The sequence below is a fragment of the Podarcis filfolensis genome (genome assembly GCF_964270895.1).
Source record: "Podarcis filfolensis genome assembly, chromosome: 13".
Lineage (NCBI taxonomy): Eukaryota > Metazoa > Chordata > Lepidosauria > Squamata > Lacertidae > Podarcis > Podarcis filfolensis.
Window position 1 is genome coordinate 50,945,709 of NC_139615.1, and position 17,093 is coordinate 50,962,801.

Consider the following 17,093-nt stretch of genomic DNA (forward strand, 5'->3'; position numbering starts at 1 on the left):
GCTGATCTTCTGGTGCAGTAATTTGCCTAGTTCCCCCCGACCCTCATTTGTGTCAAATAAGCATAACTGTGCATAGCCTGCACTAGACATATTAAAATTATCTGTCATGAAAATCTGAATTCTCCACTTAGTACTGCATGCTTTGCTTTTCCTGTGCTTCCACAGAACTGAAGTGTGTACATAGTACTGGGTATTTGAGGACTGTGCTTGATATTTGACACCATAGGTTTAGTTGGAAGTGTCTTTAATACCTTGGTTTGTTAGAGAACAATCAAAACTATCTAATCATTTCACCATGCATGTTTCACATCTGTCCAAGCTTCGGGCAGTAGTAACTCAAAATTGCTAATAGATAATTAAGAAATTTTGGTTCAGAAGCTGAGCAACTTTTATTCTTATTAGTATGATAAAGAGTATAGAAAACAAAACTCTGTTCAAACAATCAAACATTTTTAGTTACATATTTTTAATGTGAAATACGACTTGAGTACTTGAATCTTTCCCTGTTCATAGGCACACACAGCCTAATTATTACCGTTTCAAGTTTATTCTCCATCCATTGAAGTCAGTTAATTCTTCAGCTGGCTTCTTTGTGAGCAGGACCACTTTCTTGGCTGGGAGTGAAGCGGAAGGAGAGAGTGGCTGCCCACCTTGTGAATGCAACTTTCTCAGGAATGCAATTATTCAGGAAATCACTTGAAGATTTACAGCCCCCAGACTGCAACTCAGTAGGGAGGCAAAAGAATTTATAGCCCAGTGTTTGTGCAAAGTACTGAGGCTCAACAGGAGTCAGAGCAAGGGATTTAGTGACTGTTTAATTGTAGCCGCATAAAGGACAGTTCTGTTTCCACAATGAACTGTGTACGATTATTCATTGCCCTGATGACAGAGGTTTCAGCCCTCAAATGCCGCTCTTCTTCTGCTTTGCCTCAGCAAGTATTTCTTTCCCCCTCTTTTGCTGGCAACTTTCAGTTTCCTGACTGGGAAACCGTACCTATCATGGTCTCTGCTGATACAGTAGAAATAGCATATTTTCCCAGCTGAGTTAATTGCTGGTTTGGGGGCAAGGAGGAGAGATTGATGTTTTAGTCTCATAATAATCTGGAAACAGATGGAGATGCAAGAGTAACCTCTTTTTATTTATTTTATCACCACAGTGAATTTTGCTGCTCATAATAATGTTCTTTATAGTATACCAGGCTCTGCTAGGCATTATCAGAAGTTGGATTTATGCTGATTTGAATGTTACGCAAAGTAGTAACATGAAAAGGATGTGGATCCCAGTGCCGTACATGTTCTCTCCAAATCAATCCCAACTGGAGCGTGAATATGTAGATTCACTGCCACTTCTGAAGCCCAGCTGGCTGCACTTGCTGTCACAGCAGTGGGGCCCAAACTGGGCCCTTCTGTAGGAGCTGGAGCAACTTCCAGCAGACCATGGCTGGCACACTTCCACCTCCAGCACCATTTGGGGACCCTTCCACAGGTTACGGACTCCATTGTGGTGGAACCTTCCCTCTGCCAGTAGAGGCTGAAGGCCAACAAACTGGGATATCCACTCAGTCTCCACCCTCTCTAGCAACACACATTGGGGCTTAGGATTGCAGCCTGTGTCAGTTCTCTCAGGGTGCAATTTAAAGCATGCTTCCTTGGCGAAAATACTGTTGAACTCTGTGGCACTTATTTGCAGATATAAACAATTCCTTTTCTGACTGTTTATTTAATTTCTCACAGCACTTAAGTATCCTTACTTACTGGAAAGTGCTTACGGATGCTGTACTTGCATAGACTCTCATATTAAGGCTGCACAGATCTAAGGGTTCATTCATACTTGCACTTGTCCCATGCCTAGAAAGTGTGAATCTGAGCTGTTTTCTGTTTGTCCCACACTTGCTTGGCATAGGTCCAAGCGGTTTTGCCCTAGCCCCACTGCTTTCTCCTGGAAATGCTATTCTTTAGTGATAAATTGGAACAAACATCAATCCAGAGAAAACCCAATTGACATTTGCTCCGATTCAGCAGTAAATATTGGGTTTTCCTGGAAGAAAGCGGTGGAGCAAGGGTCTGGATGAGCAAGTCTGGATGAGCCCTAAGTGTTATCAGACGTAATGACGAATATATGAAACTGTCTTACATTGGCCTTTTAAAATACTTTAAAAAATAAATTATGGATGCTGTGGATTGAATCTTGGAGCTTCTGCATACAAAGCAAATGCCATGCCACTACATTTTCAGTTGTAATATGTGCTTTATTTTGAAGGGTTTATTTTCATTTTAGTACATCATAGCTATGTAAAACTTACTAGGATGCAATGGCTATTTACTTTTGAGACCTGTTGAGTGGTATTGATAGGCAAGCCTTAGTTGAAAGGACGAATTGACCCTTAAGGAAAGTTGAATATGTGCAAAAGACAACCCACAGTATTAGTAGTTTATATACGTTTTGCAGGCACTGGGTGCATGTGAAGTTGTAGCTGGAGTTTTGGATATTGGATATTATAAACCAGTTAGCTTAATGTCTGGCCCAGGCAATCTGGTGGAATGTATTGTTAAGGATAAAATAACCAAACATATAGAAGAACAAGCCTTGCTGAACACAACCAGCATGGCTTCTGTAAGGGCAAGCCTGTCTCACAAACCTATTAGAGTTATTTGAGGGTGTCAGCAACCACATAGATAGAGGTGATCTGGTTGGCATAGTGTATTTGAGCTTTCAACAAGCTTTCAATAAGACTTAGAAGGAAGATCGCCGCCGCCCCCCGCAGTGCTTTTTAACTTATTCATAAATGATCTGGAGTTAGGAGTGAGCTGATCAAGTTTGCTGATGATACTGAATTGTTCCGGATCATTAAAACAAAAATGTGTTTGGGAAGAGCTCTGAAAGCATCTCTCTAAACTGGTTGAATGGGTGGTAAAACGGCAAATGCAGTTCAATGCAAACAAATGTAAAGTGATGCATGTTGGGGCCAAAAAATCTTAATTTCACATATATTCATGGGGTCTGAACTGGCTGGTGGGGTAGTAGTGGCTAGCTCAAGGATGATGTTGAAGGTGTGTGGCAGCCATGAAATAGGCAAATTCAATGCTAGGGATAAATAGGAAAGGAATTGAGGATAAAATTGCTAATATCATAATGACGTTATACAAATCTATGGTGTGGCCACATTTGAAATATTGTGTATAGTCCTGGTCAACTCACTTTTTATAGGATATTGTAAAGTTATAAAAAGTTCAGGAAACGGCAACCAAAATCATCAAGGAGATGGAGCTGCAGTGTTTGGGACTTTTTAGTTCAGAGAAAAGGCAAGTAAGAGGCGACATGACATAAGTGTATAAAATTATGCATGACATAGAGAAAGTAGACAGAGAAAAGTTTTTCTCCCTCTCTCATAACACTAGAACAAAGCTGAGTGTTGGAAGATTCAGGACAGATAAAAAAAGGGCTTCTTCATGCAACACACCGGCAGCCTTGGAATTCGCTCTGGCAGGAGCAGGTGATGGCCACCAACTTAAATGGCTTTAAAAGAGAATTAGACAGATTAACGGACAATAAGGCTATCAATGGCTATAAGCCAGGATGACTATGCTTTGACTTTGCTTTGGTCAGAGGCAGTATTCATGCTTCTGAATACCAGTTGCTGGAAACTACATGGAGAGGAGGCTGTTCTTGTGTTTGGATCCTGTTTGTGGGCTTCCCACAGGCATCTGGTTGTGAGAATAGGAAGCTGGACTAGATGGACCATTAGGCTGCCCAGCAGGCTTTTCTTACATACTTGTGTTTCATTTGCTTGAGTGGCCAGTGTTGTGGCCTTATTTCATGGATCTCTATGGAAGTATCAGAGGGGCTTGAGTGGTTCTTGATTTTCCAGCCAGTCTGGGAGGGTGGGTGGCACCCTGGTGAGGTAGAAGAACTTGCACCCTGCTTATCTCAGCCTGTGGGAGATGCCATCCCAAAGTAAGGAATGCCTTTCATGAGACAAATGGAAACAGAAAATCATGGTAAGAAAACTTCTGTTTCTCTGTTAAGTTTCAGTGAACTGCAAAGTGCTGCTACGGTCGCATTCTGAACACACTTCTACATGTAATTTGTGTTTGTTATATGAATTGCATGTTATAAGAATTATGTGTTTGATATGTAATGCAAGATTCCTGCATGCAATGGGTTAGACTTTCTGACCCTCAGGGTCTCTGTAATTCTGACAGTTCTGTGATTCTATGATTCTGTGAATTTTCCAGAGGAGCAGCAATGTTAGGCTGTTTGGGCTGAAGATAAGAAAGAGTTTTGTGGCACCTAAAAGATTAATTATTTATGACGGCATATGCTTTTGTGAGCTAGACTCTTGTCCACATACCCTTACGCCATAAACTTGTCAGTGCTTAATATGTCAAAATATTTGTTGTTTCATCTGAATTAATGAATGAATACTTGAACACTGCAATGTAACATTTAGATTGCCAGCTGGTCTAATAAATACCCTTTTAGTGTGGGAATGCTTGCCTAATTTCTCTACTTTTCTAAGCTTTTTCATATCTTTTTCAAAGTTATAATTTCTTGCAAAGCAAAACATTTAAATTGAGCTTTAACTTATAATCAAGTGTTTTTTAACTCCCTGCCATTTTTTATTTGAATCCTAAGTGAACATCAGTCGAATAATACTCAGTACAGAGGTCTCTAAAGAAACTTTCAAGTGTTGGTTTTCTAGATGTTGATTCTTTTCTTGTTAGTAAAAAAAAAGCCTAACTGCAGTTGAATGTACTTGAGAAACACCTGTAAAGTGAGTTATCCTACTGATTAATGACATAGTTCAGTTGTTACACCAACAAGCACCCTGGTATTTAAACAAAGTAAATTGGTATAGCATTTTGATTAGCACAGTAAAAGAGAAATCCCAGAATAGAAGATAATTAGTAGTTGGTAGATGCAACACACCAGCCCAGACCTGAAAGAGGAAGAGAGGTATTGAAGCGTACCTGTTGTCTGTTTCAATAAACACATTCCTTTCGGAATGAATCAGAAAACTAATATATTTGGCTTTTGGACAGCTGCAAAGGCTATTACCTCAGGGTATGATTTTGACCCTACAGTGGATGTGTTCAGAGCCGAAAGCATTACATCAGCAAGCATCAAATACCAGAAGCTTCACAATAGCAATGTTTGAATGAAATCATACAAAGAATCTCCTGTTTCATAGGGCCTTGATTGTGGGACTACAAGATTGTTTTGCTGAAAAGTGCTCATGAATGTAGGATGATTTGCCTCCTGGAAGCTCAGGGAGGACCAAAGAACATGTGTGCAGGCAGGGGTGGCGGGTATATGGTGTGCAAGGGGCTCCAGCCTCCAATATTTAGGGACAGGGGGCTATGCCCCCCAATATTGAGGGGGGCAGCCACCCCCTGCCCCCACCGCGTGCTCTCCATGTGCCCCAGCCTCCACCCAGGAGCCCACCTCTATGATTTCATGAGGTTCCTGGGGAAAGTGAAGGGAAGTCAACACTTACTCCACTAAAGCCCAAGGATACCATATTCATATTCTGGCACAGTGAATTAACTCTGCATTCTCTCCTTATGAAAGCCCCCTGACTCTCCTCACACCCTTATCTTCTTCAACTTAGGAGAAATCCTACTTCACATTGGTGTTTCAGAGTCCTGGCAGAGAGCTGTATATAGTTAATAGTAGTCAACACTGTGTTAGATCCTGAATTCATACCCAACCTCAACAAATGAGCAGCAGCCCTGGATTTATTTTTGGTGCTGAAATCTGGGATAGATGTTTAAAGAAATCCTCATCTACTACTTGTACCATGAAACATCCATTTCCACCTTACTTGTTTAGCCCAACCTCTCTCAGTGGTCTCTCAGTTACAGTTCATAGCAGTATTATAAGGAAGGGTGCAGTCGTATGTGACTGGCATTGCATTTATACAAAAATGCCTTCCAAATCCTTGCTCACTTATGTGAAACTTAGGTTGGGACCTGATTATTTTTCTTTTGCTACTAATTTCAAAGTTAAGGGAATGGGGCCTAATCCTTTAATTCTTACAGCATTCAGTGAAGCTTTAAAGCTTTAGGGCTCCCCCACCCCTGCCTTACCCTGGCATTATTAACCAGACAAAAGGCTTTAATGGAGTTGAGCCTCTTCAGATCCAAAGGGTGAATCTTGCTGGTCAAAGGAAATCCCCTTGTCAGAGCCCATGAGTAAAGAAATGACTGCTCAGTGAATGGAAACCTGAGACAGAAATATGCCACCCCTGGCAAAGAGACAGGATGCCTCCGTCAGATACCTTGCTCTCCCAATATTGTTCATTTGAAAAGAAACAATGGAATCTTTATGTTCTCCGAACTTAGCAGCTCTCCCTCAAGAGGAAAGGGTCACGGAGAGTGTTTCCTAATGCTTCTTTAGAGCCTCAGTTACTAAGATGCATCCCTTTGTTAACTCTGGGAAATCACAAGTCTACTTTACACAGTACATTTTTAGGTGTACACTTGTGAACAAGATCCAGACAAATGTGGAAACATTTATCATACAGAGATTGAGGACTGGCTGAAACTCTCTGTAGACTAGTTGTTGTTGTTGTTATCCTGTCCATCTGGCTGGGTTTCCCTAGTCACTCTGGGTGGCTTACAGCCTATAGATGGCCCTTGGGGTCCCTTCCAAACCTACAATTTTAGGATTCTATGGCTTTATGCTCACTAGCAAATGCAGGTTCTCTACCACGAAATGGGTAAAATGGCCCTTCTGCATTTCTTTAGTCCCAGGGCAGTTTCAATCAAGAGTATTGACTAGCATAAACCAGAGTGGTTCTCGTTCTATAACATTTTTCCAGTTATTTTTGCATTACTTCTTTGAATGAGAATGTTTTTCCTACCTGGATAGTTGATATATCTGTTAAAGCCATCCCAACAATTCCGAAATATTAACATTGCTTTATTTCAGTTTTATAAATACTGTATATGGAGGGGGGGGAGCAAGCTACCATAATATGAGCATTATCATGTTTGAACATGATCTGGGTAAGGGAAGCTTGTCACTTCCTGTGAAAATTCTAGCAATTTGCTGGTAATGAATTACCATTCTCATGGTTTGGCAGCTTGATAACAAAATCAGTCATTCAAAAATGAGAAGGGTCTCCTTTCCTAGCCCTGCAGTATATTTGAAAAAATTGATATAACATCTCTAGGAATGAGTTCAGCAACTGGTCACAGTAGTCAGAGGAATATATCGAGGACTAGTTTTGTGATCTATGTTAATTATTTGTACTCATAAGACAGTATTGAGTCTGAAACTTTTGTTGGTTCTAAAATAGAACATAACTTTTTTATTACCCATTGTTGTCTTGTTTTACTATGAGTCAACTGCTGCATTAATTTACCACATTTTTCTGTTGTACTAAAAGGTGGTTAAATCTGCACAAATGTTAATAGCATAATATGAGGCAAATATATTTCACTTAGTTTGCTTTCTCTCTTTTTACAGAGCAATTATACCGGCCTTATTTTTTACCATGAAGGATGGCCATTGTGCATCCATGAGAAGATCATAGTGCAACTGGCGTCTCTCCACAAAGCCCGCTTAAAACCAGGAGATTTTTACTTCCAGATTGTGCCGGTGAGAAAGCAGTCAGTCAACCTAGTGTTAAAATGTCTCTCCAGACATGGGCAAGGAATGGAAGAGCTTGTTGTACCTGAAACCATGTACGGATATATTTTCACAATAGAGTTTTTGGAAAATGTAAACGGTAAACTGAATGGCTGTCCTTTGCAGAGCTGCTTGCTGACTACAGGCCCAGCCATATATAGGACACCTTGGAAAAATATTGTGAACCCTATATTTGTCCCTACAGCTGAAACAATTCTGCAGACATATTCCAAAAGCTCTCTGCTTGAAAAATTGATCAGCAGCAGTCCTGATGCTAAAGCTATGACACAGACAATGGAAAGCAGCAGCTCACATGAGAGTTCGACCTCTAATGATACCTGTTCTACCGTGATAGAGGTACCGCTTGCAGGCAACTGTGGAAACCAAGGTGATGATGATTCTGATTTATGTCATGGCCCTGGGAGCAAGGCTGAAATACAAACCCCAGCAGCCCAAACTGAGCATGGAACTGTTGATGAAGCAAATCCAAGAGCGCTTTCAGTTGCAGACCAAGCCATCAAGGAACCAAAAATGACATCTGAATTGACACCTGATTTGTTTAAAGATTCAGCAACTCCTCCACTAGTGAAAAGGAATGGCCCCAAAAGCATATCCTTCAGCACGGACCTGAGCAGCCCATGTCAAAGAGGGCGGGATTCTCTGTATTTTGAAACAAAGCGATTGTTTAGAAAGTCTTATATAGAAGCTTTGCAAAACCCAATGAGTCTTGGTTCCAGCTCTGAGGAATCCATTGCAGAAGACGAACCATCAGAGCATGTCATGGGACAGGTGGAGAATGAGTGCAGGGTCACTGAAAAAACATGTGAAAACAATGTTTGGCAAGAAAGCTGTTGGTCTGAAAGAATTTCGAAACAGGAGGAAACAAGACAGACAGTTAGATTTGGGAATCGTGCCCAGGCCTCTGAAAAATGGACTGTATCTCATGAAACAGCATGTAGCAGGTCAGGTTCAAGAAGATCACGGTCTTTAGACAGGACGCATAAGAGCTCACAGAGTGAAGATTATAAATCCAGGGTGCCCTCAGATGGAGTGTTCAGTGAAAATCCCCCCAAAATCATAAATGGACATTCTCTAAGGTCTGAGAGACTGGAGTCACATATTCATGAATTCATTGCTACAAAAAGCAAAGAGGATGAAGGTAAAACAGATGCAAAGTAGATACCTCACTTATTCTTATTTAGCCAGCCTGTTTAAACCATGCTAACCGGTGTGCCTTTAGTTATTTTATTTTATTTTAGTTTGGAAGCATAGGTGCTATTTATGTTTATTTGTGGGGTGGCGGGGGTTTTTGTTTTCTGCTGATATCCTGCTATATTCTGAGAGTTCAAAGATAAGTTTGTGGCTTTAAATGATGTAAATAGATCTATAACATTAAGCATACCAGCAGCAGAACAAACAGAGCTAGGAAATGGAATGGCAGTGGGATAAATGGAGCTAGACAACAGAAGAACAGCAGCTACAGAGCTATCTATCCTGTGTTAGCAATTCTGATAACTCAAGATTTAAAGTCACCATTGGCACAGTCTAAAGTGTTGGAAAATCAGTGGGATTTTACTTGCACTGAACCAGTGCATGTGATTTAGGACCACTTACCACATGACATTATGCACAGGATTAAGGAAAAACAAAGTGTACACCACTGCATGTGAAAATCACAGCCCCCCCCATATCTGGGTACATTTGTATTGATAAATGCTATGTATGAGGCATGTATGACTGTCTGGACCAAAGAGCTATCATCAGTCAGAATTTATTTTGTTTCTTTTCTGGATATTAATGAGCTAAAAAGGTTTCTGGTCTTCATCTGCCTTCTCTAGATCCTCTTTTCCCCTCTTCATCCCCTCTTCTTATCCACTCACTGCTCTTTGTAGCCACTCTATGTGGGTGTTAGGTCACATTATTTTCCATAGCGGAAAACCACACTCCCTTGAGGGTATCCATTTGGTCCAGTAGCTGTGGGGAGCCACAGCGGTCCTGGAGAAACCCATATTACAAAGAAGTTTTCTTATAAAGTGTTTTATGTGATGCTAGATAAATCTGACTTCATTAGACAGAAGAGTATATTGGCCATATGTATATGTAAATGTATATATACTTGTACACACACACACACACACACACACACACACACACACACACACTGTATTTAACAGTCTTCACCTCCATGCTGCATTCCCGCACAAAAGCCTCTTCTGTGTTTGCATAATTCCAGCATGTATGCAGCAATTTATACACATTTAGAATTGTCAGGTGTTTACAATATACATGAGGAAATAACTCTGTTTCCTATTGCTTTGTAGGAAGTAGGAAAATAACATTCATGTTAGAAGCTTCCCTGAAACTATTTTTAACCAGTTGGGTGTTCAGAAAAGTCCAGATTCCCAAGCTTCAAATTTAGGCAGATCTGTTTGTTTAATGTAGGGGAATAATGCTTTTGCAATATTATCTTCCCTTTTCAGATGAGGCAAGGATGTCAGAGCCACAATTTAATTAGTTCCATAGTATCTCAAAATAATCACTAAATGCAAAGTCCCCCAATCCTCAGTTCCTGGCTTTGGCGAGTTAATGTTTTTCCCCTCCCTCTCCCTTTTTTAGAGGATTTTGCTTTGGGTTAGGTCAGAACCAACTTCAGAAGTTGTTGGCTGCTCTAAAAGCAAATATTTCTTGTGCCAAGAGCAATATCATATAATTTTTTAGCATAGCATTTTGCAAATGCTAAATCTTTAGAATATAACATACTATTTTATCTACTGACATTTAGCAACTGCACTATAACAAGTGGCTGTCAAGTTGTGTGAAGGTATTATATGGTTTTCAGTTTCTCCTAGATTTCAGCAGAAATCTCTTAAGAAATTAAGAGATTTTTTTTAAATAGTAATCATGAAAAACCAACCATATAGCATTTTGGTCATTTAATACACTTATTCTTGTATTGGCCTATTCAGAAGCCATTTAAATGAATGGATGGAGATTTAAGAAGATTTAGGTTGCAATCCTATGCATATTTATATTGAACTCAAATATAAATCACAAGCAAAAATACATGTGATAGGCTGTTAGTCCCACTGACTTCCGTCAGATAGAACTGATTTAAGATGCAATCCTATGCAGACTTCCATGAGAAGTCAATATACAGGCATGTATAGGATTGCACTTAGATAACTACTTTTCTCTGCAAAGTTCTTGCTTCTCAGTCAGTATCCAAGTGGAACTGTGCAGTCAGAAGGGCTGACTGCGTATTATGATCAGAGGCTAAGGCACAAAAGCTGTGGGTTGTTTTTTTAACGTATCTCGTGTCCTGCAAGAAATTAGACTCCACTTAAATTTCATCACCGTGTAACTCTTTACAAAATCACTTTTCAAAAGTGAAAATTGGCTTCTCCTTCCAAAGGAAAGAGAGAAAGATCTTGCTGGAGAGGGTGCAACGCTGTGGGGTCCCTGATCCACGTGTGGTGGGACTGTTTCCAGAAACATCCTTTCTGGCAAAATATGTCCCCTGAAATTTCTGTTACAGTCATTCATAATTTGATTGTGAATCCTAAATTGGCCCTTTTTGACACTTGAGAGCAATTGTAAGCCTAAGGTTTCATTTCGAACTCTCGTCTCTATCTCTACCTGGAGATAGTCTCCTCCTTTGGAGGTCTTTAAGCAGAGGCTTGACAACCATATGTCAGGAGTGCTCTGATGGTGTTTCCTGCTTGGCAGGGGGTTGGACTCGATGGCCCTTGTGGTCTCTTCCAACTCTATGATTCTATGATTCTATAGCTGCCAGGTAGGAAACAGGGGAAAATTTTACTTTGCTTTCCAGGTATGCTTCTGTTTGGGAACTAGCACTTTCCATCACAGGAGTGTTGTAAATGGACAGGCAAAGAGGAACAAATCTTTAGACACGTGGTCTTTGTTTATTGTTCTCATGACCAAGTCAGCACAGCTATTACAACCCCCTATGTCACTTGTGTGTGGTCTAATTAACCAGTGAAACTATTATGCATGTACCTTAATTTTACTTGATGCACTTGACAATCCAATAATATGTACTCCATGTGTTTTTTGGCTTTATGCTATGTTTATGGTGTTACACTTGAAAACCAATAAAACACATTTTTATTTTTTAAAAAGAGAGGGTGGAGACTCTAAGCTGTCTTCTTTCACATCACTAGTATTTTCTCCAGACCTCGGAGACTCCAGAATTGATTTTCGGGATTACGAGTCTACTGTAAATTCACCACCTCTGCTGCCTTGCCCTGAGAATGAGCTGCTGTCTGCAAACACTGGGGACCCCAGGCGCTTGTTATCACACCAGTTGCTTGAAGTTAATCAAGAATTACTGCAGTCTGGAGTCATTTCTCTGTGTGGTATGTACTACATAGTAGTGAAAAGTTAATGGTGTTAAGCATGTCTGAACTTTACGAAGATCTCTTATGGCATGTCCGGGGGGGGGGGGGGCTTCCCGTGATCTGTCTCAGCAAAGTTGGGCTAACTGGGTAAGGGGAATGGGCAGGAGACAAGGGAAGTCCTGCAAAAAGTACTCCAGAAATGATGTGCTCCGTGTAACAAAAACATTGAAATTGAAAAATGTAGGCCTTTTTGTCTTCAACCAGGCAGCAGGATCCTTCTTTCAGAGAGTGAATGCCATCATATAATAACGAGCTTATCTTCTCACTATCTGAAGGAAGAACCCAGGCAACTGCTGCCTGTTTCTAAAATGTAAACCTTTTGGTTTTCAGTTTGGGAATATTTGTTGTTGCAGCATAACAACTGATGTCTCTGTTACTCAGGAGAAAGCAATGCTGTTCCTTTATGCGTTTCCTAGGGCAAAGGGACACATGTGGGAGGAGGGAGGGAAGGAGATGTCGTCCCCCCCAAGTAAAGGGATGAAGGTTCCCCACAAAGGAATCTGTTACGCTCTGTTCCCTCTCAGCTTTTGAAAGGAGCCACTTCTAATCATGCAGGCAAAGTGATTTGGTTTGTGGGAAAGAAGACACTCAAGAGGTGTAGGACATTATTACAGAGGATTCATTTATATATATAATTTTTTCATAGGAAACAGGGATCGTGGTGGAAGAGCAGTTGTGCAGGTCTGCATGAGTAATAGTGCTTGGTTAAGTGAACCTTTGAGAGTCCATGAGCTCACACAACTTCTAGTGTATTTCCACAGTATTCCCAGGTAAGAAGCAGCAGCAACTGTTCATGTTTTTGGTGTAACATTCATGCCAGTAGTGCAGAGGAGTTAAGACTCAATTTTCATCAAGGCCCTAGAATAATAGCTTGCTTGAAACAGAAGAACTACTAAAAACCACTGCTTATATAGGGTGTAACAGTAGCTAGATACAGCAGAGGGCTCCTGTTCCTATGCTGTGGGTGAGAGGGGCTTCAGCAAGGATTTGAGGCTGCCCCAGCTGAAATTCATTTTTCTTCGCAGTTGTTGGAGGTACAAGAGTGTGGCCAGCCTGGTGTGAATGTTTCACACTGTGGTTATTTCATTTATTATTATTCTTTATTTCTTGTACCCCACCCATGTGACTCGGTTGCCCCAACCACTCTGAATGAGAACAATTAGGGAACATTGCAAGGATCAGTGTGGATCTCCATGTGCTGCCTCTCAGCTAGTTTTGGCACATGTACAAATGCTTACAGGTGCACCAGTTCTTTTGGGGTGAATTAGATGGTGTCCCTTGAAGTTCTGTTGTATGTAACAGGTCTTGGCACCCAGCTCTCTTGATGCTCAAGCATCTATATAAGAACATAAGAATAGCCCTGCTGGTTCAGACCAATGGCCCATCTAGTCTGGCGTTCTCTTCTCATAGTGGCCAACTAGATGCCTATGGGAAGAACGTGAGCACAAGAGCAATCTTCTCCCACCCGCCCCACAGTTTCCAGCAACGTGTTTTCAGAAGCATTGCTGCCCCCCAACTGTGGAGGTAGAGCATAGCCATCATGGCTAGTAGCCATTGGCAGCCCTCTCCTTCTCCATGAATTTGTCTAATCCTCTCTTAAAGTCATCCAAGTTGGTGGCTGCCGCTGTTGCATAGTTTGACTATGTTCTGCTGCGTGAAGAAGTCATTTCTTTTCTCTGTCCTGAATCTCCCAGCATCCGGCTTTGTTGGATATCCACGAGTTGTAGTGTTATGAGAAGGAGAAGAACTTTTCTCTATCCGCTTTATCCATGCTATGCATAGTTTTATAAACTTCAGTCCTATCACCTCTTGCTCACCTTATCTCTAAACTAAAAAGTCCCCAATGCTACAACTTTTCTTCATAAGGCACTTACTCCTTCCCCCTTAATCATTTGGGTGGCCTTTTCTGAACCTTTTCCAACTCTACAATATCATTTTTTTAGACAAGGTGACCAGAATTGTACACAGTATTCCAAGTTCAGTTGCATCATAGATTTCAGCATTATGATGCCAGCAGTTTTATTTTCAGTTCCTTTCCTAATAATTCCTAGCACGGAATTTGCCTTTTTCATGGCTGCTGCATGGTGTAAATTGCTATTTAATCTTCCTCTGTGCTCATTATGGCCACGTATTTCATTTTCATTTTACAGTGGTACCTCGGGTTAAGAACTTAATTCATTCTGGAGGTCCATTCTTAACCTGAAACTGTTCTTAACCTGAGGTACCACTTTAGCTAGTGGGGCCTCTCACTGCCGCCACATGATTTCTGTTCTCATCTTGAAGCAAAGTTCTTAACCCGAGGTACTATTTCTGGGTTAGCGGAGTCTGTAACCTGAAGCGTCTGTAACCTGAAGCGTCTGTAACCTGAGGTACCACTGTACTTCTAAACATTTTGTAAATGTGGTTTAAACAACTTCCTCTTATTTCTTTCAGAAAGGATGCCCGTTCTTTGGGGCTACTTATTTTAGTGGATGCCCGCAAAAGTCAGAATGTAGCTGTCCTCTTCAAAGCTTTTACAGCATTACAGGTATGTATGTATTTAGCATCACAAACTAAAAGAAGGATATTATTCTAATTATTATGTATCCATCTGGTCCAGGGACAATGAACAGTATTTATTCTTTTGAAGCCAGGGCATTTTCAGTAGGCCTTTTCTGTTGATAATCCAAAATCTACTAGCATTAAGCTTCAGGGTATTCAGTTTATGCTACTTATAGTGATGGGGGTAAGAATGTTTGATTTATACCTATTTGCTAGTGTTTATTCTCATTCTTTGGCCTGGAACTATAAAAGGCTAGCACTATGGATTCTTGTTTAGCGATCACTCGTAGCTGAGTAAGATTGTCTTTCATAAACACGGTTTTAACAATGAGTCCATAAGTGACGGTGGAGGCTAATTCTGGAGCCACACGTCCTTCATCCTGAAAGCATTGCATGTGACATGTTTTCCAACATTTGTAGCCCCTACTGAATGTCATGGGGTTTCAACAGCATTCTTCGGCTAACATACTTACAGGTTTTGGAGAAATATGTTCTGGGGAAAGCGTCTAGTAGTAGGTAATCAGGTACTTTGTGGTCTCCAAGTCATTATGTAGGTGGGGAAGCTAATTATTGTTCAGTTCACAGCAATATAATTATCTCACTAAGCTGACTTTAGTATTTTCTATACACCTACAATATGACAGGCATATTTCCATGTGGAAAAGCAAGTCATCACAAGAAGTTGAATTAAATTCTGAAAGCAAGGCAGTTTGTCTTGGCACAGTGTATTAGCAAACTCTGGCCTCGGCTGAAAGTAGTTGAATAATGCTGTTATTTATTATAATCCCTTTCTTTGTAAGGATCTGGCATTTTCCATATATTAACTCCACTTTTGATTTTTTTTTTTAAAAATTAATTCATAGTGCATCAAAGTTTGTATCTACAATAATGTAAAGGGCATTTCCTAAAAAAAAGTTTGTTCTGTACATTTTTTTATGAAGTGAGGGTTTAGCTGATGTCTTTATGTTACTATCTGCTCCCTTGCTTGAAGAAAAAATGTGTTTTGGAAACAATTCAATTTTATAATGTTCATCATTTTAGTTACACAAATTAAATGCAGTTTGGCTCTCTGCGGATTCTGGTGAACTTGAAGAAGGTGGGGTGTGTAACATTGACCATACTATATTTGATTATAATGATGTGGGTGAGGACAGCAACATTTCCTAAAAGTTACAGTGGCATCCAGCATTCCTTTTTGAGTTAAAACTTTGAACACTGCCCAGCCAAAGTTAAGTACTTTAATGACAGGTGTTGTCGCTCTTAGCTGCACTCCCTCTGGCTCCATCCCTGAGCCACCAGCTACCACCAGGCTCTCTGCTTTAAGATTCACCACCATATCTGAGTCTCAGGAGACCTGCCAGCCATATTTACCTTCTGCAAGTGAGGCAAAGGAGGTGTCAATCCAGTTGTTTATGCCAGTTTCAGGTTTTGGGGGCCCTTGGACATCTCCCTAGGTGCACACTCCTCCTCCGCCTCGCTGTTACCCAGTCCCACACCACTTCCAGAGAGAGAGAGAGGACAAGATGTGCAGATGTTACTGCTACTTCTCCTTGCTTTCTCAGAAGGAGCAGGTGACAACATCAAAAAGAGTACTCTGCTTACTGTAACTACGTCTGCTAAAGAGTCTTTTGTGTGAAACACATTTATATTAAGATCAACGGAGCTTCTGGAGTACAGTGGTACCTCTGGTTATGAACTTAATTCGTTCCAGAGGTCCGTTATTAACACGAAACTGTTCTTAACATGAGGCGCGCTTTTGCTAATGGAGCCTCCCACTACCAGCGCGTTGGCAGTACGCAACTTTCGCTCGCATCCTGGGGCAAAGGTTGCAACCCAGGGGCATCTCCTTCCGGGTTAGCGGAGCACGTTACCCAAAGCATGTGTAAGGAGGACGGTACGTAACCCGAGGTTCCACTGTGCTGGAATTATCTGCTGTCTTTCCAGTCTGAATCCTCCTCAGTGATTGCTGCTGCTGTTGGTTTTTGCTGTTGGTTTTTCTTAATTCTTATTTCAAATAAGGTGTGCATATTGTATTTCATCAAATTCATTTTGTTTTTAGAATGCCGTTCCTCATTCCATTCATAATGTTCTGATCTTGACTGATAAGGAATCTGCTTTTAAGCCTGACAAAGAAGTTGCATTTCAGGTATATATATATATATTTAAACAGAATTTTAAATATGGAAAGCTCATGTGAATTATGCAACAGTTATCCTGCAGTAAGCGCATCTGCTATGTTGCTCTCAGGAAGCCAGACAGCATAGGTAACTAGCTTCACAACAACAAAACCTTCTGAGGTCAAAGGAGACTGAGTAAGGACTGGCTAATGTCAAGCTAAATGTGTGACCCTCTGTGTGTCTTTTTTCTCCTTGAGGGATAGTGTCCCTTCAAAGCAGGGGTGAGAGCCCTAGGACCCAGGGGCCAGATGTGGTCCTCCAGACCCACCTGTCTAGCCCTTGATCTTCTCCCTGGGCCACCCCCCTCACTGACCCTCCTCT

The 17,093-nt window shown here is 41.0% G+C and overlaps 1 protein-coding gene across 9 annotated transcripts in view; it reads left to right on the forward strand.

The window, feature by feature from the left end:
• Window positions 1-17,093, forward strand: part of PLEKHG4B (pleckstrin homology and RhoGEF domain containing G4B) — a 94,815-nt gene that overhangs the window by 44,983 nt on the left and 32,739 nt on the right. For 8 of the 9 annotated variants that reach the window (XM_083582351.1, XM_083582349.1, XM_083582348.1 and 5 more), the window contains 5 exons: window positions 7,475-8,795; window positions 11,818-12,012; window positions 12,701-12,824; window positions 14,488-14,581; window positions 16,655-16,741. In XM_083582351.1, the coding sequence (XP_083438477.1) occupies window positions 7,664-8,795; window positions 11,818-12,012; window positions 12,701-12,824; window positions 14,488-14,581; window positions 16,655-16,741 (1,632 nt within the window). In that variant the 5' untranslated portion in view covers window positions 7,475-7,663. The remainder of the gene's footprint in view (window positions 1-7,474; window positions 8,796-11,817; window positions 12,013-12,700; window positions 12,825-14,487; window positions 14,582-16,654; window positions 16,742-17,093) is intronic. The other variant, XM_083582347.1, reaches the window with a different exon arrangement.